The following is a 21,447-nucleotide window of genomic DNA, read 5'->3' as shown; positions in this document are numbered from 1 at the left end:
GGGCAACTTGGAAAAGATGAATTTGAATTGAAAATCATTGTACAGTCGTGTAATGCACCATTTAGTACCACTCTGTAAAAGTAACCTGACATTTCAGGCATCCATAATTTTGTAAAAGAATCCTCAATAATCCTCTGAACATGTTTTTCACATTAGCTTCTATTATGGTGATGTGAAGCAGATTGTTTTAAATCTGCTCGCTTTTCTGGAGAGGCTGCAATGCAAATCCTTTGTCGAATGAAAAAAATGTAGTACAGATTTGCAGGTCTGCTTGAACTGTTGCCACAACTGTTTCTCACTGAGAGGCATTCAATTAGGTTAATGCACTTGTATCAAGTAGACGTTTTGGGATGTGGTAATGTGGTGATGTGGTATGTGGTCATGTTTCATTATTTTGGGGCATGATACCAAATTTATCTGCTAATTAACCACAGAAATAAAGGCAATCATTACTTCCTCTGAGAGCGTAGGCCGGCAATAACTTTCCTCCATTGTCTTCTGTCCCTGGCGATCCTCTCCAGTGCTTGCCAAGAGTGGCCCGTGGTCTTCATGTTTCTCTCGAGGCCCCCCTCCAGCTGTTCCTGACCTTTCCCTTTGATGGCAATTATTACCGTGGTAAAATTTCCTCGCTTAAAGCAAATGCTTGTAACATCAGTTGTGGTGAAGAAAAGGTCATATTGCTTAAATTACCACCAGATCAAGAGTTGGGCTTCCTGTGTGCAACATTATATACTGATTCACCTACTATCCCCAGAGAAGACCTGCCATGGTAACAATACTCCAACATAATCATGAAAGGTTGACTGTCTGCGGTGAAATTGTTGGTAAACCAAATGTTGACTTGATGATTTGCATTCAGCCAAAGTAATGTTGAGCTTAAAATCGTTAAGCCAAATTTCGACTTGCAGATCAGCTTATGGAAATCCAACGATCCCAACCAAGCTGTCTTTACTTTACCATCATCCCTAATGAAATTTTCTAAATCCAGTTCTGTTCAAGCGTCAACAGTAAATCTAATTAGTGTCTGCTTGTCTGAGCTATTTCGTGTCCGCCAAGGGTATTCAGGGAGGTTATCGTTGCTTTGCCACAAATTACTTTAAATTATCTTAACATTTTATCGGCCAAAACCACGTGGATCTACGAGTGATCTTTTTCTCGCTCATCACAACCAAAAATCGTTCATTCCGTTGCACTTTCGGCTGTCTGTGCTGGGCTGGCCTTCAGTTCGTAACTTCGATGATATAAGTACCTCTAATCCTCACCACAATCCAAAGGATTTACTAATGAGCTTTAGTGATTGGGAATGTCACGGCATGTCTAGACATGCTAACAAGGGATAACAGATGTACCAAATGGAATTTGTCTCATGATATTTCATCAGCCAGAAGTGAAGAATGACAGACTGAGCTTCAGCTGAGATAAACTCATGTGCTGCAAATGCTTTACCATACTCATCCATCAGTTGCTTTTGACATTACATATGTGTCTTTCTTGGTCCCTTCGTGGATTACCAAAGTCCTGCTGATCACTTCCTCATATGATTGACTCATGATATCTTTATCAAATGCCACGTCTAGACAAGACAAAGATAATGATGAAAAACAGACACCGTCTCATGTGGACAGGAAAATTACCGAATGGCTCAACTGACATGCGGAGACAGTGATTTATTTATTCATGTATGCCTCGAGGGGACTCCAGTTTTATTGGCCAAATTATGGGATTTGCATCCCCAGCCGAAACAACTGACTATGTGTGAAAGCTTCGGGTAATAGGAGTTGTGTGACAAAATGACAACAGCTAAAAAAAGGTGGATGGGTGAAGAACGGAACCTTTCCCCAAAGCCCCATCGTAGATAACGCCCTCGCTCAATTACAGATAAGTTCTGCTCGATTCTGACACAATGCACTGCTTGTCCAGTAGACGAAAGGGTGTCTGTCCCTATAATTCTTGACAGAGCCAATCCTGGCCTCCTCCTCTTGTCAGTGGCCTCCTCCTCTTGTCAGTGGTTGCTTCAAGAATGTCAAGTTGAATACTAATGTGATTAAGTTTGATGGAGATTTATAAATCCTTTGACCCCACATGACTTGAATCAGGAATGACCATCATTAAGGGCTGTTAATCAGAAATACAACGCTTTCTTTTTAGAAATGCAAGTCTTTCTTTTGCCCTCGATGGCAAACAATAAAATATCAGCATACTCTTTTATTCCTACGGCCATTATTTGTCAAGTCGGTGTGCCCTGCTGTCGGTGTCGTGCTCATTACTGGTGAACAACGCCCGAGTGTGATGAAGTGTCGCCTGATTGCTGGGGACATGGATTAGGTTATGATGCTAATTAATTGGGCAGCTCTACCTACCCTCATCGGAAAAAATTGTGCACGGTTGATGTGTTGATTTCATATTGACCCAATAGGCAGAGTTTATCGCCCATCAAGCTGGTTTTTTCAGATAATCTCAATTCGTGAAAATCAAAATCACAATATTTGTTGATTGGAAAAACTGAAAGGAATTTTATAATCCATCAAAACAAAAATCAAGAAAATTTTTTGCTCTAGAAATTTTTCAGAATTTTTTAGTTTTCAGTACATTTCAAGTTATTATTCAATTTACAGCGCAAAATCTCAGTATCATTTGCAGAAAGTATTATAATTGAAACATAATCCATCAAAATCGATCTGCTTCTCGAAATCAGCGTCATATCCTTTGAAACATTTTGAGATAATTGAAACGTTAGAAAATTCCTCACAAGGAAGATAAAACCGACTGATACCAGAATCACATTATTTTCATTTCAATTTACGTTTGACCTTTTTATTATTCCTATCGTTCTCAGACTGTAGTGGTAACAAATGATTGATAAATTCTTAAAATCATCTCAAAAGCATGACATTTTGGAAGTATTTGTTAAAATCTAGTCTAATGGAACTTCATCATAGTTGTTTAGTAATTCTTGAGACAATCAAATTCAAGTGTAACGTTTCGCTTTTGCGCCAAACACTGCATAAAATTGAGAGCAATGTAAAACAGATTTTGTGTTTTAATGAGGAGAGAGCTAGCATTATCAGAAGTTAGAAGCACATTGCTAACTATCCCGTCCATCAGGCAGGCAACTTGTTAGTAATTACATTGTATATGAAAATTAAGCAAGTCTGTCAGTAACGGAGGTCTATCATGGTGTTCTCCCTTCCACTGTTGACATTTTCTGGAGAGAATTTATCGATATGAAGTATAAAGACGCCCACACCATCATTGGTAATAAAACAAACCGCAACATCTGTCTCTATGGAACCTTAGTGGGAAATGTCAGAAAATGTCACTTAGTAGAAAAATGCAAGTAACGTTACTCCTCTGAAGGATTCTTTGTAAAAGCTACTAACATCGCAAAACATCTGCAACTTAAAGCAAAAATGCAAACATTTGTTTGTAAAGACAAGGTCTTGCCTCCCACACGTTGACTACTTCTCAAACCATTTGGAATTGTTGAAAATCCCTTGAGTAAAAACGTAATGGAAACGTTGCCTGCACTTGTAAGGAGCAGCTGTGGACTAGTGACTTGAAATCTCGGCCAGCGATCAAGAGGTCCCTGGTTCAACCTAACAGTTGATGTGAGACTCTAGGCAGGTCTCTTTGTCTGACTTTCCATACTCCACACAGTTCTCTGGTGTATAAATCGGCACTGGTCAGAAGCGCTGACTGAGCAGCTCATCTGAGTTCTTCTGAAAGATTTCAGGGTAGACCGGGCTGAAAGTGTAAAGTCAGATTAAGATCTCTACTGTAGTTGATATCAGACTTTTGACCCCACTCTGTCTTTGAAGGCTACAGCCTTCTTCTGTCTTCGTGTTGAGACTTTCTTGTCGGCAAATTGTCAAACTAATTCCAAACTAAGGATATCTAACAAAATATTGCCAGTGTTTTGCTAACATGAGCCCTCTGTAAGTTGTCAAAGTCTCTCTTAGGAATAAGTCCTTAACATCTTGCCATCATTCTGTTTCTATTTCATTAATGGCAAGCCTAAGCACTTGGTGTTCAAAAGGTTGTCACTTTCAAAGCATCTTAATTTTAAGTACGAAACATGAGCCATCACCAATTAAAAGGCTACTAAGATGTTCCTTGTCCATGTCTTCGTAAAAGACCTCGTTTCTAACTGACGCCATATCACCTCACCTGACTTTACCATCGCTAATGGTGAATGTTGCATTTAGCAAAAAGTCTTGACAATCTCAACCGCCAACTTGCCACAGATGACTTTAAAAATATCAGCATTTGTAGTTTTTGAATCAGTTTGGCTATGAGAAATGGAAGCTTATTGCTCTTTTAACATGTTTACTTGGGTAGCTCAACTTTTGACACCCACTTCATATCACTGAGATGGCATCTCCAGCAACCAAGTGATGCAGGGGTGAACAACCGACTAAAACCCTGTAAATAGAATAAGAAATAAACTCTTTTGATGTCAGTTGTCAATCTCACATTAGCGTAATGTTACACAATGCTGTGCTTCTCTCACACCGCTTTAATAAATCTTTCTAAAAGCTCTGTGAAGGTTAAGTACCTGCTTTTTTCAGACCAGTTTCTATAGGTAAACCTGATGCAATTTGTCTTTTTTGTCACTCGTGGACTAATGGTTGGCAAGGTTGCCAGTTTTTGGCTGTTTAAGGTGGTAAAGCTGTTCCTTACAGTAGTGAACTTTATATCTTTAGTTGAGTCATTTTACCTGTCTTAAAATGCAGAAAGTGGATCTAGTACTCTGAATTGCTAAGCTTGTGGTGGAACAACACTGAACTATTCTTGTGAGAACAGTTATGTTGCTAAACAAAGCGTCGTAAGTGATGCACGAATGTAATTATCCAAAAGAAAGATGTTGCAATCAAAAATAGCAACTTGGATGTTGTTAGAGGAAAAATGTATTAATTGCTTTGCCTGGAGCAGAACTGTTTAAGTAGAGACTAGTCACATGAAGGCATTGCTGTTCATATTTCATCATACTGTACAAGATTATTGTACAATGCAGTATGGCCTTCATTGATTGCTTGGGATATTCTCCATATCACTCCTATGTCAGCATCTCATGCCATTCCCAGACTCCCATGTAACGGATGACACTAACAGGACTTGGTAAGCCAGAATGCCATTATGGGATTCTGGCAGCCATTATCAAACCATTGTTACAAATTTTCACCCATCCGTCCTGTATTGTGCCGGAACAATGAAAAATTCAGCAGCCATTTCTTGTGATTGCCAAGCGATATAAACACCAGCCACATGGTAAGATGGATGAAGATGTCAGTATTTTTATTGCTGTTTATGATGATAGCTAGGTCTCAGACTTCCCTTCTGACATTTGAATATGACACAGGAATGACATTATGCTATCATATGCTTGAAGAGTGCGTGATCCATGCGCATATTTAATTTCCAGTGTGTTTGTTTTGACAGGGATATGGTGTTTTTAACTGGGATATGTTGCTTGGCATTGGATGATTTGAAGAAAGATTAGTAAATGATTAACTTCACTTTCTTGCAGAATGACCTGGGCCCACATAGCTTTCAGTAAAAGCATTTACTCATTCATCTATATGGACTCTGTACTTGATTCCCGTCATTATCTTAAGGGATAAAAAAAGTAGGACATGTAGGAAGAGCAACACAGCTATGTGTTTTGTGAGCTCCTCATCCAATGAGATGTGACCATTGATTGACTTTGACCTTCGCATTATTGAAGGCGTAATTAAGAGCTATTGGTCAGTCTCATCATCAGTTTTTCATTGATTCTCAATTAACGAGTTGCTTATGCTTGGCAATGAGGTGCAGATTACATGTTATTTTGCAACAATGTCTTTGTAACTCGTAAGAGCTCGATATTTACCGAGCAGATTAGCAGTCAATAATAGGACATGACTCGCATAAGATGTCATGTCCTGTTTGCTGCAGAGCTGAAGTTGAAAGGAGATGATGTCGCGGTCCATTATTCACCCCTTACTACCCTGAGGCTTGTGTACTTTATAACAAAATTGTCGTTAGTGGTGGTTTTCCTTAACGATGATCAGACAAAAAAAAGATGTGCAAGAATTGATCACAAGACTGTCATCAGGTGTAGATTTTTACACAACCATACAGCATCAGGTGGTTCACTCTCTGCACCGGTATGATGTCAAACTCTGGGAAGATTGCTTATTTTTTTATACGTTTCTTATAATCGTATTTGACATGATGGTATGTCACTGTCTTATATTAACGCGGAACATTTTTCTCTTGGCATCTTCTTCATCCACTGACAAAGCAGGTGACACAGCGCGGCATCATTCAACCCTTACTGGCCTGGGGTGCTGGCATTTTATGACAAGGCGGTGTTCTCTTACAGTCAGTCAAACTAAAAAATATCCACCATAATTTAACATGACATGCTTTAGAGCCCAGGTTTTTGTCATCAATGTTGAATGTTGGATTCTTTAAGGTTGCCCATATCAGAAATTCATCAGCAATGCTTTATCTTTCTGCAAACATATAAAGTGACAACTTGTGCAAGCGTTGTTACAATTAACTCAAGTAATTTCGTGTTTCATGCACCTGCCCTTCCCCTTCCTCCATCGTAGGTGATGCACTAACATTATTGGAATGCTTTCAAAACACTGAGTGTTTGCCTCTAAGTGGTTAAATCTGAATCATATCGAATTCCTCTAGTTGATTCAATCAAATATTAAAATCTTGATAGCAATTTCAAATACTATATTTGTATAAATACTTGGAGTTATTTCTGTATTCCAATCACATATTGATTTCACAATCAGGTTGCTTTTGTGAAGCCTTTGAGCTTGAAGCCGGGACTGACAACAAAAGAAGATTCAAATGAACTAGGTACCTCCACGTAAGGTACACTCTTGCTGGTAAAAATGGTGGTGGGGGATAAATCTATAAATCTGTTTACTTCCTCGGGGCTTGATCTGTTCCAAGGATCCACTTAACTTGGATTTGCTTTGAAGCTGCCCTATTGTCGTTTGGATAAAGATTCTACATCAGATAGATTATACATTTTACCTTTGTCTAATATTTTTCCCTTTCTGTCTTTCCAGGGGACTGAATAAGCAAGGATATCAATGCAAAGGTAAATCAACAGATATTTCTATCTTATCCATCACCATTTCAGTGCATATGAGCTGTTGGCTTGGCTAATGTAATATACTTTATATTCTTGGAGAAGGTAGCTCAAAATGCGATACAGTTTTTTGGCCAGCCTATCTTCTCGAACACATATTTTCTATGTTTAAAAGTGCACCTCCCTTGGTGTAAACATAATTTTTTAATTGATAGATCCTAGTGTGAATTAAACTAATTTGTCAGTCTGGCAGATGTATTATATCTTTGTTGTATCTATGGTAACGCGTCAAAACTAGAAACCATTCCAATGTCAGATCGATCTCAGAGCAGTTGGTGTATGGGTTATTGAGGTCCTGGCCCCAGTGTTATCCCTTCTCAGAGTGAGTGTCTTGCAGGGGAGTGCATACCAGTACCATCACCAGGTTCAAATTGACAACATTTTTGGAAAGTTTGTCTCATAAACTTATGCAATACATAATATACATATTAAATTTAATTCACGTCTCAGGCAATCGTAAAATTCTGTTTTAAAGTACATCATTATCACCAATATGATTTTGTCATCCAAAAACTTGTGATGACTTTACCAATTAACAAGAGATGTGTACCACAACAGAGTATCCTACCTCGTTAATGACAGAATTAATTAGCAAAATTACCTCCCAGCGCGAAACATGTTTGATTGCACTACGGAACGATAATTGCTAGCGATGGTGTTTGAAGACAGCAGGGACATAAGGCATCGCTTCTAGCAGTCGAGAATGCCAATTTGCTGATTATCCTCAGAAAGGAGTTGCCCTGGAGATAAAGCACTATGGAAGTATGCCAGTTTTTGTGGATCGGTTTCTGTGGGGACTTTAAACCGAGATGGTCTTCACAGTACCAATTATGACAACATTAACGGCAGAGCATTTTGTGTTGAGTGTTATCAATCTTTCCAAAATAAGCCGTAGATAACCACTCATCTGAGATATTTGATTATTTTGATTGTAATATTATTTATCTTGACCAATAATGCAGAATTTTAGAAAAACATCTCAGATTGCAAAAATTTATTTTATGAGATGCAAATCTTTAAGTAATCTACAGCCTGCAGTCAGCATCCAGGCATAAAACCATGTTGCTGTTCCCTATTCCAAGTGTCATGCTATATATTTCTATTGCACTGTTATCACTTATCGATTACAGTGACGTTCTCATCGAATGTTCATCAGCTGACGCCTAACCCACATCTCGTGACTCCTGAAACAATCAGAGTCCTCATCATAATGTCACCTGCACACGATGGAGACATGTGTCATTACATGCTATGCACGTCATCCACAGTGAAAGGGTTAAATACTTCAACTTATTTCTTGAGATTTCAGAGCAAAAATGAATCATCTTTCCCAATTCACCTCAGGTCACAAAAAACACAAATTACACGATCACAAACAATAAATGAGAAGAGCTGCTATCATTATTTATAGCATTATTCATATGAGGTGAAAAAATAAGAATTTAATGAAGGATTAAATTGGCTTAATAATGGATGAGTAAAGATTTGTAGGAAATTGGCATGCTCAGAAGAGTAATTGGACATTGGAGGGGAAACTCTGTTTATAATTGGTTTATTGAGCAGAACTTAGACTTAATATGTTGTGAAGAAAATTTGAATATTTGAAAATGATCCCCTCCCCTTATGTAATATGTTTTCTCAGTTGCCCATCTACCGATGAGCCACTCTCAGTGGTGATAGGCTCGAATCTCAAGTCTATGAAGGAAATTCCTATACTGGCTAGTTTATTTTGGCATGTCTTGTACCAGGGAACATGATACATCATCCCTCCCTTCACGCAAGGGGAGTAGTGCCATACTGCGTTTATGTCCATATCTCCCAGACCGTGAATGAGTTGTTTTATGCTTCTTATAGTCGCCCATCCATCTGCTCAGTAGCCGTTCTCAGCATTGCTCAACTTTGATGATAGGGCAGAACGCTAACAAGGAATTTTCAACAGCTTGACTGGTATTGTTGCCCTGAAGAGGGGGAGGGGGTGTGGTTACACTTGGGCCGGGCACCGTTCAAGAAGTGAGACTGGTATGTTTGAAGGGTTTACTGAAAGATGAGTCAAAATAAAGAGTGAAGAAACTAGCAATTTATTTCCTACTTGACCATCCGCTGTCTTTCTCTTGCAGAATGTGAATGTACGGTACATAAGCGATGTCATGACCAAGTATTAGGAAGGTGCCCTGGCAGTGCTGCAGACAGTAGGGAAACTAAAGTGAGTAGACTACGGGGTGATGCCAAAAAAACACTTTTCAGAAAAAAACAGACTGTGCAGTATACACTGGCTGGAAACATGCATCAACACTAAGACACAAACTCTGTTACAGACAGATGTCTCCTGCAATGTGATTTGAAGTGAAGGACAAGCACTGACATCATCAGAGTATGCTCCAAATTGGTGTAGTGTTAGGAGAAACACTGTAGTGTGCTTTGTTCTCCTTCTTCATCAGTGTTAAGAAGTTTGAGATGCACACTTGATAGTTTGTTGTTTTCGGTTACAAAGTTTGTTGTCATAGAGTGTCCTCGCTAGAGCCCCAGAGTTTTTTGGCGACGGTTGTGTCCATTGGTGGCTCGGTTCTTCATTAAGGGGATGCTGCTTGCACCTTAGGCCAAATACAATGTACCTATCTCTTACTTCTTACAATAAGGCAAAGAGAACACATTATTGTATTTGCCGTTCCTCCTCTCCATTAAATCAAAAATCATCAAACGGAATTTGATCGATTTGTTCTCTTTCCAGGCACTCAAAGAGCGTTTTAACATCAACGTACCTCATCGTTTCAAAATCCACAATTACAAATCGCCCACGTTTTGTAAACACTGCGGTTCATTGTTGGTTGGACTCATAAAACAAGGTCTAAAATGCACAGGTAAGACTCCTTGATTCAGTTGAATAGACACTTGAATCCATGGGGCCTACGCAGCCAATTGCAAACTTTTAACTGGCAAGCATCATCTCACGCAAGCAAAGATTAGCCACAGGGTATATTAGCCAACAATACATGGGAAGTTTACAATAATTCTGCAAAACTAATAAAAATAAAACTTATTCAAAGATCCAGAGGGCATAGCAAAGCCTATCCCAAATTCTTGATATTTGCACTCTATTAAAAAATGACTTCTTTCGAACGTTGACCTAAAAAAACCATAATTTTGTAGATTATGATGCTCCAACACTAAAACAAAATTTGATGAATAATTTAATCAATGAAGAAGAAGATAATCAATAACATTGTTTTACTTTTTGATCATGAGGTGTGCGTATTTGATTCATCATCATCTATAGAATATACTGAATACTTACAAGAATAGCATTTACCCCTTGGGACATTTTAATGTAATGTGATAAAAACGTGTGTATTGTAAATCATCGCAGCATTTTGTTGAGTGTTGATGATAAAAGATATATAGTTTAGTTAATGTTATTGGTAATCGGTGAGAACACTAAACACACAATGATGCAGCTCTACCTGGAGGAAATTATTGCATCTGAAAGGTCACAAGCGGGTAAATTTCTGAGAACATAATGTGCACCCTGGATTGTTAGCAATTGCAACTTTATAATTAGTGGTCCTTTTAGCTATAGTGCCAGGTACGATCAATATACATGACTGCCAAAACCCATTGACACGACTGTCAATACCCAGTGACAAGACCATTCTTAGGAAAGCACTTTCTGATTGAACTGATTGTTTCGGTATAGCTTAGCCCATAAAATTGCATCCACATTGAATGTAAGTGTACAATGTACTCCTTTTTGCAGTATGTGGGGTGAATTGCCACAAGAAATGTTACAAGCTGATGCCAAACCTTTGCGGTGTGAATCAGAAGCTGATGGCCGAAGCCTTGAAGCAGGTTAAGAGACTCCAAGAGACATCACAGAAGAGCAAGCTACTGCCTGCAGATGGGGTGAGGAACATTTCTGATGTTGTAAGAGCTCGTGGCGAGCCTCGGGACCATATTTGGGAGGTTATGAACTGGACCCCCAGTCCGAGTATTCAATGTAAAAGAGATTTCTGTCAAAAAGCATGTTTTTCTGAAATAGAACTTGCTGGTCAGGGTCATGCTAGCAATGTAAGCTAAAGTATTTTTCAAGGTTCACCACTAAGAAAACAGGATGTGGTTCGAAACCTCAAGGTTCTTCTCAGACATGAAATATTAGAGAATATTTATATGTGTAATATAAATGCATCTTTCATCGTCTAGACATTGGTGGCCGGTAAATTACAGGACGGAGACAGCGATGACGAAGATAAGTCAGAATGCGTATGGGAAGCTGGCGTGCGCAAATACATGATATCTGACTTTGCCCTGGTTAAAGTCCTCGGCAAGGGTAGCTTCGGCAAGGTTAGTTTGGTGTATAGTGTTTGTAAATGTCGTCTCGTGTTGTTGTTGTTATAGATGGCCGCTGCTATGAAGCAAGATTCGGAAAGTGACAGCGGAGACGATGAAGAGTACCAGAAGATGTGGGAGGTGGAGGGGCTGCGCAAGTACACCATACAGGATTTTAATCTACTCAAAGTGCTAGGAAAAGGAAGTTTTGGAAAGGTATATAGTCACTATGAGATTCTATGTTCTCTAAGTCACAGTTTTCAAAATGTTCACAGCACAAGCAGCTCACTTTGGAGAGGTGGTTTGATAGAGCCCTATTTCATGAAAAAGATGGGTTTTTTTGGGGCCTCAAATCACTCTTAGGAAGGCGAGTCTCCAATAAATGCTTTCTTTGAACTATAGTTGCGCTTATGTTGATAATTGTATCAACTAGCCCTGGTAGATTTTTTCATTGGGTGCTCATCAGAAAACAATGTCTTCATCATGTCTATGGTCAGGTTACCCAAATTCCTGCTGAATTTCAAGGGCTTGTCAAAATAAGGGACTCTAGCTACCCGTGCCTTCCTTGGATTTGCAACTGATGCCCTTTGATCAGTATCATTTAACTAGTGTTATTACTTCCATAGGTGAGATTTTCGGAAGTTTGAATGCGGATGACAAACCAATTTCCACTGATGCATTACATAACTTCATCTCTTTTAGGTTTTACTGGCCCAACTTAACAAGACTGAGGAATACTATGCAATAAAAGCCCTCAAGAAGGATGTGGTACTAGAAGATGATGATGTTGAGTGTACATTAATAGAGAGAAGAATCCTACAACTTGGCTGTAGTCACCCATTCCTTACCCACCTGCATAGTGCTTTTCAAACTAAGGTAAGAATCTCAAAGATATGGAGCTTGAATTTGAGTCAAGGTCCTTTAGTGTATCCCACACATTTGTTACCATCTCTTCATGAAAATGGCTTGAATATTTCTCTTTATCACTCTGTTTCTCGTTAACTCTCAGTAGTTTTCTTTATGACTCTGTTCCTCCCACTCTCTTTCTCTTTTCTCATACATTTACCACTCTTTATGACTCTGTTTCTCCTTATCACTCTGTCATTATTCACACTCTGTTTCATCTTTCAGAGTCATCTCTTCTTTGTGATGGAGTACCTGAATGGAGGGGACCTCATGTTCCACATACAGCGCTCATCAACTGGAAGATTTGAAATGGACAAAGCAAAGTTCTATGCAGCTGAAATCCTCTGTGGTCTTCAGTTCCTACACAGAAAAGGTATCATATACAGGTTAGTACAGCCATATGTTTGCTTAAGGAATTAACAACACACTGACGGGTCTCTGTATAAACCTGGCAGAGTCGCCATTCATTGTGAGTCTTCTTCATGAGAATTGCTCTGCATCCGAATTGTAACATGCCCAATTAAAAGCCCTTGATTTCAATTGTGTATTGCTGCAAGATTTAGTTCACAGAATGTGATTTTGTGGACAATGTGGTTTCCACCGCTCACCGACGGTCTGAATGATGTGTGAACATTTCTGATTGGAAAATGCCTGTCCATTCACCCAATTGGTGACATTCTCATACCATTAGACAACTTGCTTACAAAACATGGTTGTGTCTGCAATAAAATGCATGAAATTCTAATTAAACAATGGGTGAAAATGAGAAAAAAGAAGTCACATTGATAGCCAAATTGATTGATTGATTGATTGATTGATCTGAAAGTCTTGCTTTATTCTGATCCAATCAATAATGCCCAAACTTCTTTCCGAAACAGAGATCTCAAGTTGGACAACGTTCTACTAGATAGTGAAGGACATATCAAGATAGCAGACTTTGGAATGTGTAAGGAGAATGTGACTGGTGATGCCAAGGCCTCAACATTCTGCGGAACTCCAGATTATATAGCGCCTGAGGTAAATACATCCAACCCTTTTTGTCAGTTTCTGTGGCTGTGGTTGATTTTTTGTGAATTTAAAGGGAGACTTTACTGACAGGAACCAGGTCCAAAGTATCTAAGAATACTTTCTTCGCCAGAATCGGACAAAGCATGGCCTGTAGAAGCGAATACGGACCAATTATACCAGCCATAGGATGATAACAGTGACAACTGCTCTTGAAATGGCTATAGATTATTTGGGAAAGTGCATTCCACTTTTCAGTAGGCCTAAGGTAGATATTGATATACTGTACTGCCTTATTAGTTTTTGGGCTGTACTGTTGGAATATTCTATCAAACAGCTCCTGATGATCTGATCTTCTTATTAAGTCTTCTTTCCTCCGGTTGCAGATTCTTCAAGGAAAGCGCTACAACATGTCGGTCGATTGGTGGTCCTTCGGGGTCCTCCTGTACGAGATGCTGATTGGTCAGTCTCCATTCCACGGTGAAGATGAGGACGATCTCTTCTACGCGATTGGTCACGAGACGCCACATTACCCTCGGTGGTTGGGGGCTGTTGCTACGGAATGCTTGCGTTTGGTAATTGACATCTTTATTTTCATAAATGTTGCAGGTTGTTCAAAACAACTTTTGTCCCTTACCTTGGCATTATCTTAACATAGTGTTATCTCCTTCAGTTAAGCCTTAGACTTAACTTCACAAGCATTTGAAAACATTCCAAAGTTTACTGTATACTGTACTGGTCCGAATAAGGCTGCTGGAAGTTTGATATTCGGAATTTGATGAAAGCACCATTTCTTCAAGATGTGAATTTCCTGCATCTGTTGTCTTCGATATGTTCTAATACATTTCTTTTTATATCTTTCAGTTTTTTGACAGAAATCCAGAGACTCGTCTTGGTATGCCAACATGTCCTAAGGGACCCGTCAGAGCTCACGCCTTCTTCAAAAGTATAGTCTGGGAACAATTAGAATCGCGAGGAGTCAAGCCGCCTTTCAAACCAACTGTGGTAGGTAGCAAAACCAGGGATTCTATTATGACCCTTTTGGGTGCATGTTGTTTATCTATTCAATTCATAATGGCATGTTTTGTTGATGTTATTGGAGTCCCCATTGCACTATTTCTTCAGATTTGGAGAGAAAGCATACCTTTTTCAGGACAAATAATTGCATGTTAGTTGTAGTACATGCACATGTACATAGCACAGTGATTATAGATGTGAATGAAAATTGTATTGGTGTATAGGGGTGGGGGAGTGTTTGGCAAACATTTTTAGTTTCATTTAAGTTATTTAAAATCGCATGAGTTTTGTTGGTTTTTGATGTTGTTCTGACATTATGCATGAAGTTTCTGGTCTTGATTGTTGTTGCCAGTTACCTATCTTTTTGTTGTGTTGTAAAGCCCCCAGCTCCTATCCCATGACGACGTCTACAATGTACTGTAAATCGTAAAAGTTTTGCCATCAATGTGATCTGCATTCAAATAATGAAATTGTTGACCTATGGTATGATCATTTAGAATTTTGCCCGTTTGCAGAAAAATAATCTATGTGAAATCTGAAAATGATAATTTTTGGAAATCTTAGCACTTGGAAAATATCACGATTTACAGTACCATGTAGACAGAGGTCAAAGGTCAAGGTGCCTGGTTATTTCCATGTATAGTTTAGCTTTTGCCTCCTTTCCAGCGCTCCGCCTCAGATACAGCGTGGTTTGACACAGATTTCACCATGGAAAGACCAAACTTGACCAAGCTCGATAAAAAGCTCATGGACACCATAGACAGGCGTGCATTCAAGAATTTCAGTTTCACGATGTATACAGCAGGGCAGGCACAGGCCTCTGGGCAAAAATAGACAATCGCACGAGAGCGAACCGCATGTAGGTCCTTATGAATCGTATAGCGCTAAATTGTGGCTCATATCTCAACTATAACATGCTTAACCCTAACAAAAATGATTGTTCATTTACCAACAAGACATCTAACTTACCAGCCAACTGACCACCTATAACTAACTAAGCCAAACCCATTCTCCTTTTGGTGGTTAGGCTGCTTCAACATTGAAACATTTATGATCAAAAGCAATTCCTTCTTTCAGCCGCCAGTTCTGGTCAAAAGTAATATCCTAAGTCACGCATGCTATTTGCAAAGCTCAACCAAGGCATAAGCATTTTCAGAATCTGTTTGACAGACATTGCACAGCTTTCGCTCTGGACATGGATTTGCTTAGAATGATGTGCAACCAATGAGTATGTAATGATCTGCACGAGCAAGTTTCTACATTATGGTGAAGGTACTAGGGATGTTACTTATGACCAGTACTGCAAAATTAAATGTTATAAATAGCTGTTGTCGACCGCATTTGTCAGTGTAGCTGCACAGTTTGAATCCCTGTATTTTGATAAATTGTCTAACCTGTAGAGTCTGATGTCTACATCATAGTCTAACCTGTCTATGAATGTCTATCTCTGTTTCTTGGTGATGGTCTTTGTCATATTGAAACTTTTTAGTAATCTCTGTTGAGGAGATGGGCTTTTAATCCTCTAGATTTTGCTGCATTTCAAAAACCAAGTATAAGTTGCCTTCTTCGGCTCTAAGAAAGTACGTTTCGTTTAATATACATGTATTTTCATGTCCGAAAAAAAGTGTCAATTAACATTGCTACTGCTTTGATTGGTTCTCCGTTCTCAATTTAATTTCCTCAATTTCAGAAATCGCCGACAGATACTCAACACTTCGACTCAGATTTCACCATGGAGAAACCTCACCTGACGCCACCGGACAAGTCACTTTTGCACACCATCGACCAGGCGGTATTCCGTGGCTTCAGTTTTACTATCGCGGAATCAAAGGCGTCGTGACCGCAATAAATCAATAATAGGACAAACTTAGAGCTCATGTTTCAATTTAAGTTGGCCTGACTTACTTGTATATTATTTGTGTTATTGTGTATATCATACATGTGATTTTGGCAACTTGGTGGGAATCTGAGAAACACTACTGCTTCTGTAAATCAAATTGATGTGGTGCAACAACTACTGTAAACCTTGCAATTTTCACTGACTTTTTTTTAAACAATTTTCGTCATCAGAAACAAAATGAAAATAAAAACAGGAAGAAAAATACATGTATGATGATTTTGTGAAATTCAGGATGATGTGAAGAAGCATTTGCGTAACTTTTAAAGTCATGAAAATGACCTGGTTTGCAGTATATACAAGTGATAATAAGTCATGTAAAAAGTTCTCATTATAAAGTTTATTGTAAAAAAGGATTGCTCTATGTGACACAAGTCTGATAAGATTGTGAAAAAAGCTCATGCTTTCAGTCACTTGCTTCGATAAATCTGTGAAATAATATTAGATGTGTACATGTATATGTTCTCTCCCGGTACTATATTTTGTTAAAATTGTTAACTCATACCTAGTAGACTTAACTCATTGTTTACTGACTGATTCTTCTTTCATTGTGGACAGTACTGGTTACAATTAACATACCTTGACTGCAGGCAGCTAATGTGCCAGCCTAGGATATGCTAATTCTGTTTACTTCACTACTGTTCAATAGCTTAACAGGATGACTGGTAGTTTTAGATTTGTAAAAGCACATTACATGCATGCGATATATGCACTTGTAATCTGTGTGCATGCTAAGTCAGACAACAACATGCGCAAAGGGAAAGGTATTTCAATTGTGACCAGTACTGTCAAAAGGGCGTAATGATAATGTTCAAGGTATTTATGTACATGTAGGTGAAGGCAGCACAACTTACACATGATTGGTTCGTATTTTAAGAAATGTAATGAATTAATGAAAACTTCTTTGTTAATTCATCTTGGTAACAACTGAATATATATACTCAGGCATATGTCCAACTTTGCTGAGGTCCATGACTGGCTCTAACTTCCAACTTACGACTGGGATTCACTTAGACTTTCAGGACGTAATGTGGAACAACATTGGAAAATAAATCATATCACAAAGAGGTGGTGATGGTGGTGGGGGGGGGGGCAATTCCATGACATCTCAGTGGAGACCCCAAACCCAGAGAGTTAGCGAACGAGTTATGCCCTCATTTATGTTAACATGTATATACGTACGGTGTCTTTGATGTATGTCATAGAAATCCAAAAAGCTGAGATTGCCCAAGAGACTTACTGTTGACTATCAAAGAGGGCGACTGACTAACTTTCTGCTTAATATGATTTGCCATGTATGCTGTGATGTAATGGTTCTTTTTTTGTGGTACGCATTTGAAATGAATGAAATGTAACTTATGTTCACATGTTCCAAAACACAGTCATGTAAAAATTGTATTTCGCTATTGGGACACTTTTAGAAAAGGATGTTGCTTCTAATGATGTTGATGAACAAAATGCATAGAGAACACACAATTCAATATCACTTATACATGTAGTGAGAGAAATTATAAAATGCACTTTGATTACGCAATTCGTTTATGTTTTATCTATTGCAAGCGTGGTAAAGTGATTTGTTCCGCAGCAGATTTTGGGAACGCTAAATAGTTTCTGATGATATTGCAGTATTTGTCCCAGCAACAAATGTATGTAACATGACAGGACTTGGCATTAGCATTGTACTTTTAAGTCAAACAAAAAAACAACAAAATATTATGCATACAGTTTTGTCAAAACTGATGTCCTTTTCCCTTAGGTATTCAAATTCAGCCTGATTAACTTAAAATTTGTGTTATGCCTTGTCCAAATTGCTTCATTTGTAGGTTTTCCATACCTTCAAATTGGCATGCTGTAACTCAGTGTTCCTGGCCATTTTATATTATGATGCTTCAATCTCACAATTCGTTCGAACTTGAGTTGATGTTTTTAAATTGCTATTGTAATTTGTAACTATTTTATCCTGGAATTTTAATAAAGCTTACAACCAACCTTAATTGTAAAATCAGGTAGTGCACTGTAATTCTATTTGCATCAGTAATAAGTAATACTATCGTATCGATAAAATTTTAATGGGTATTATTCAGCACTTGGTAATGCAGTATTTTTCTGCAGCTGTATAATCATGATAGTGGCATCTGTATAAGAAATTCATAACTGAGGTTGTTTGCATCAAATGTGTGATGGATGAGTTTAACTACATGGTAATATAGCTCAGCAAGCATGGTATCGAAGGTTTTTTGAATTGTGAAAAATGTGTGTATGGATATTTAAAATGTACCGAGTTTGTGGTTTCACTTGTTAAAACACTCTTGGTAAGGAGCAATGAAGTCAATGTCTGCAAATTTATATTCATGCAGATTCTTGTGATTTGTTTCATCTGAGGATGTGGGGATGATAATAATCTTAAAGCCCTTTCACTGCGGTACTGGACCATGGGGTATTGGTATAAAATGATTAGTTATTGTTATTATCATTACAGTTGTTGCATGGTGGATAAAGTTTTTTGCTGATATTATTTATCCCTCAGAGCACAAGGGGTTAATTATTGAGTATAAATAAGAATGATAATCAAGAATAAATAAAGAGTAGTCTTGATATGTTCTTGGTATGCTGTTGTAATCAAAAGAATTATTGACTGTATATTTTCGAATTTGATTCATATTGTAGTGTATTTTTGCATATAATTGTTATAAATATATGTATAAATTAAAATGTACATTACATGTTATATTGCAGTATTGTAAGAGATAGTGGTCAGAGTAGGTTATTATTAAGGCGCTATATGTTGTAAAAATCTTTGCAATTTTGACAGGAGCAATTCTCAAGTTGAACTTTTTCTCAGATTATAGACACTGTAATATGATGCTCTTAAAGTTTTTAAGAAAGTAACTTTTAGCCTCTTATTGGTAGAGAACTAGCATGTAGATCTACATACTCTGTGTTCACATTTGTAAGATCACTGGCTAGTATTTATGTCTTCTTGCTGATATCATTGTGGTTTTGGATATATAACTCCCGAGAAAACCAGCAGGCTCATGGTTGATTGCAGATGAAGCTGTTGAACTACAGAACTACATGCTTATGCAGGGTGTGCCTCGGCCTAAACGTCAGCTAACCTTACAGAAGTGAATATGGAGTATTTTTCAATCAGTAGGCATGAGGCAAAGTTTTGGAAATGGTGTTAGTTCATTTTAGAACCAAACTTCCACTCACTTTGGAATCAGCCAACTTCAGTTATATCAGTGTTTTGCTTGTTAATGACAGTAGTCTTGCTCGTTTTGGAATTAAACTTTGAGTGAATGAAGTGATGGGACTATAACCATGAACCTTTTCACGGAGGTACCTATTTGGGAAAATAGAACCGTACAACAGTAAGTTTGATATCGTGTTTTTTCAGACGGTGCTCCCTCTGAAACCTCTCAAATCTTTCAATAACAGTCCAAAATCAATAGTCAACCGTTGTCTGAACAGCCAACCTAGGTAATAAAGATACCATACATTGAATTAAAATACATTCTCACTCTTGAAATCACAGCACCCACTGAATAATTACATTAGGTTATTTCCCTTAACAATGCCATACAGTCCCTTGACAGACCTCAGCACTTAAGCATGTCCTTGTTTGACAACTTGGAAGCGATATCCAGCTGCTATCAAATGCCACCTTCTTCTCAGATCATAATCTAAACTTCTCTAATGATAGGTCTCTGTTTTCTTGCCACCTCATATTTTATAGCAGCATCCAGAACACATTATGCCTATGTTATTCTACCATGTTTTGAACCTCAATAGATGCCAATACTTGACTCGCCATTATATTTTACTTTGTGATGAGATTTTATCAAAATTTTGTTCACAATTTGTTCCGATTACCTCACTAGAGCTAATTAGGTTAAAGTTAAGCCAAACATTGTTGACTGATGTACCATCCGTTCATCAGATTTCCCTTGATGAGAAAATACAGAAACAAATCTAATTTGTGCTGTTAAGGTCCGCCAGCATCCCTAGGAACAATTCCACCATCTTGCCGTGTTTGTAAATTGTAAATTGTGAATTGGCCTTTGTGAAGAGTCTTTCCTAAGGAGTGTACTTCATGTCAGTTTGGTTGGGTTTAGATGTACAATTCTGTTCAAAAACCTTTGTTAGCATGTAAGGATGTGCTTGGTGTTCCAGAATATATTTGACACTTTTCATTTTAATACCTCCAGTGAAATATCAAAAGAAAAGTACCATGCGGAAGTGATGATATGAATAGAAGATGTAAAAGTGCCAAATACATTGTGAAACTTCTAGAAGTACCGGATTTCCAACCTCTAAATTGTCGTGAATTGAGACTCTTCATTATGTATGTATGGGAATCAGCTATGTTATATTGTTATGACTTCACGTAATAAACTTTTATAATGCATCTAGTGTATTTTCATTTAATCCCTCCCCCAAAACACACACACACACGCACGCACTATATCCCACCTGAGTGTGACATTCTGACTTGCATATTGCATAATGGCTTATTATGACCTCACCACCATATAGTGGTGTGGTCAGTATTGTTTTTACTCCAGATTTTTCTCTACCACTTCAGTTCACGAATGTTGCAGCAACATCACTGCAGAGATCATTGAGAGACAATATGTATCTAACTTATCTCCAGGCGGAAAAGGAATCTGCCCCCTCCCTCTAAATACAGCCCTGATTAAACAATTCATGAGGGGGCACTGAATTTCATTTTGGTTTCGTTTTCCAAAATGTCTTGCCCAATTCTGATGAGAAGGTGATTTTGTGCATAGTCTTGGAACAGGACTTGTCGGTCATCTTTTACCCTATAAATTAACATGCCATTCCAACTTTGTAACACCCCAATGGCCATGCCCATCTTCCCTTTCATTCCGCCTAAGACTGTGTTGGTCGCACCCAGGAGTGGCCAGGTGATTCACTTCAGTGAATTTGCCAATTCTAGTATTTATCTTCCTTATCGTAGACTCCAATGCAGTCAACACAGTGAACACTGTCTACCAGTAGAGAGACAGGGACAGCAGTCACAGCAGACAACCAGGGGACTGTCCTAGCAGAGAAATGATATGGGGGTCAATGGTGACTGCAGACAACCAGAAGTCAGTGAACACTGTCTACCAGTAGAGAGACA

The 21,447-nt window shown here is 38.4% G+C and overlaps 1 protein-coding gene across 14 annotated transcripts in view; it reads left to right on the top strand.

Moving 5' to 3' along the window:
* The window catches only part of LOC135491705 (protein kinase C delta type-like), a 65,259-nt gene extending 44,550 nt beyond the window's left edge, over nt 1–20,709 (top strand). For 11 of the 14 annotated variants that reach the window (XM_064777728.1, XM_064777733.1, XM_064777735.1 and 8 more), the window contains 12 exons: nt 7,074–7,105; nt 9,274–9,359; nt 9,885–10,014; nt 10,908–11,053; nt 11,546–11,692; nt 12,179–12,352; nt 12,608–12,768; nt 13,261–13,399; nt 13,774–13,962; nt 14,252–14,392; nt 15,071–15,263; nt 16,095–16,228. In XM_064777728.1, coding sequence (XP_064633798.1) covers nt 7,074–7,105; nt 9,274–9,359; nt 9,885–10,014; nt 10,908–11,053; nt 11,546–11,692; nt 12,179–12,352; nt 12,608–12,768; nt 13,261–13,399; nt 13,774–13,962; nt 14,252–14,392; nt 15,071–15,238 — 1,513 coding nt within the window. In that variant the 3' untranslated portion in view covers nt 15,239–15,263; nt 16,095–16,228. Of the gene's footprint in view, nt 1–7,073; nt 7,106–9,273; nt 9,360–9,884; nt 10,015–10,907; nt 11,054–11,350; nt 11,492–11,545; nt 11,693–12,178; nt 12,353–12,607; nt 12,769–13,260; nt 13,400–13,773; nt 13,963–14,251; nt 14,393–15,070; nt 15,264–16,094 lie in introns of all 14 variants that reach the window. The other 3 variants (XM_064777729.1, XM_064777731.1, XM_064777730.1) reach the window with 3 other exon arrangements.
* Nucleotides 20,710–21,447: the final 738 nt, after the last annotated feature.

Source organism: Lineus longissimus, chromosome 7, assembly GCF_910592395.1.
Source record: "Lineus longissimus chromosome 7, tnLinLong1.2, whole genome shotgun sequence".
Lineage (NCBI taxonomy): Eukaryota > Metazoa > Nemertea > Pilidiophora > Heteronemertea > Lineidae > Lineus > Lineus longissimus.
This window is presented reverse-complemented; position numbering and strand designations above follow the sequence as displayed.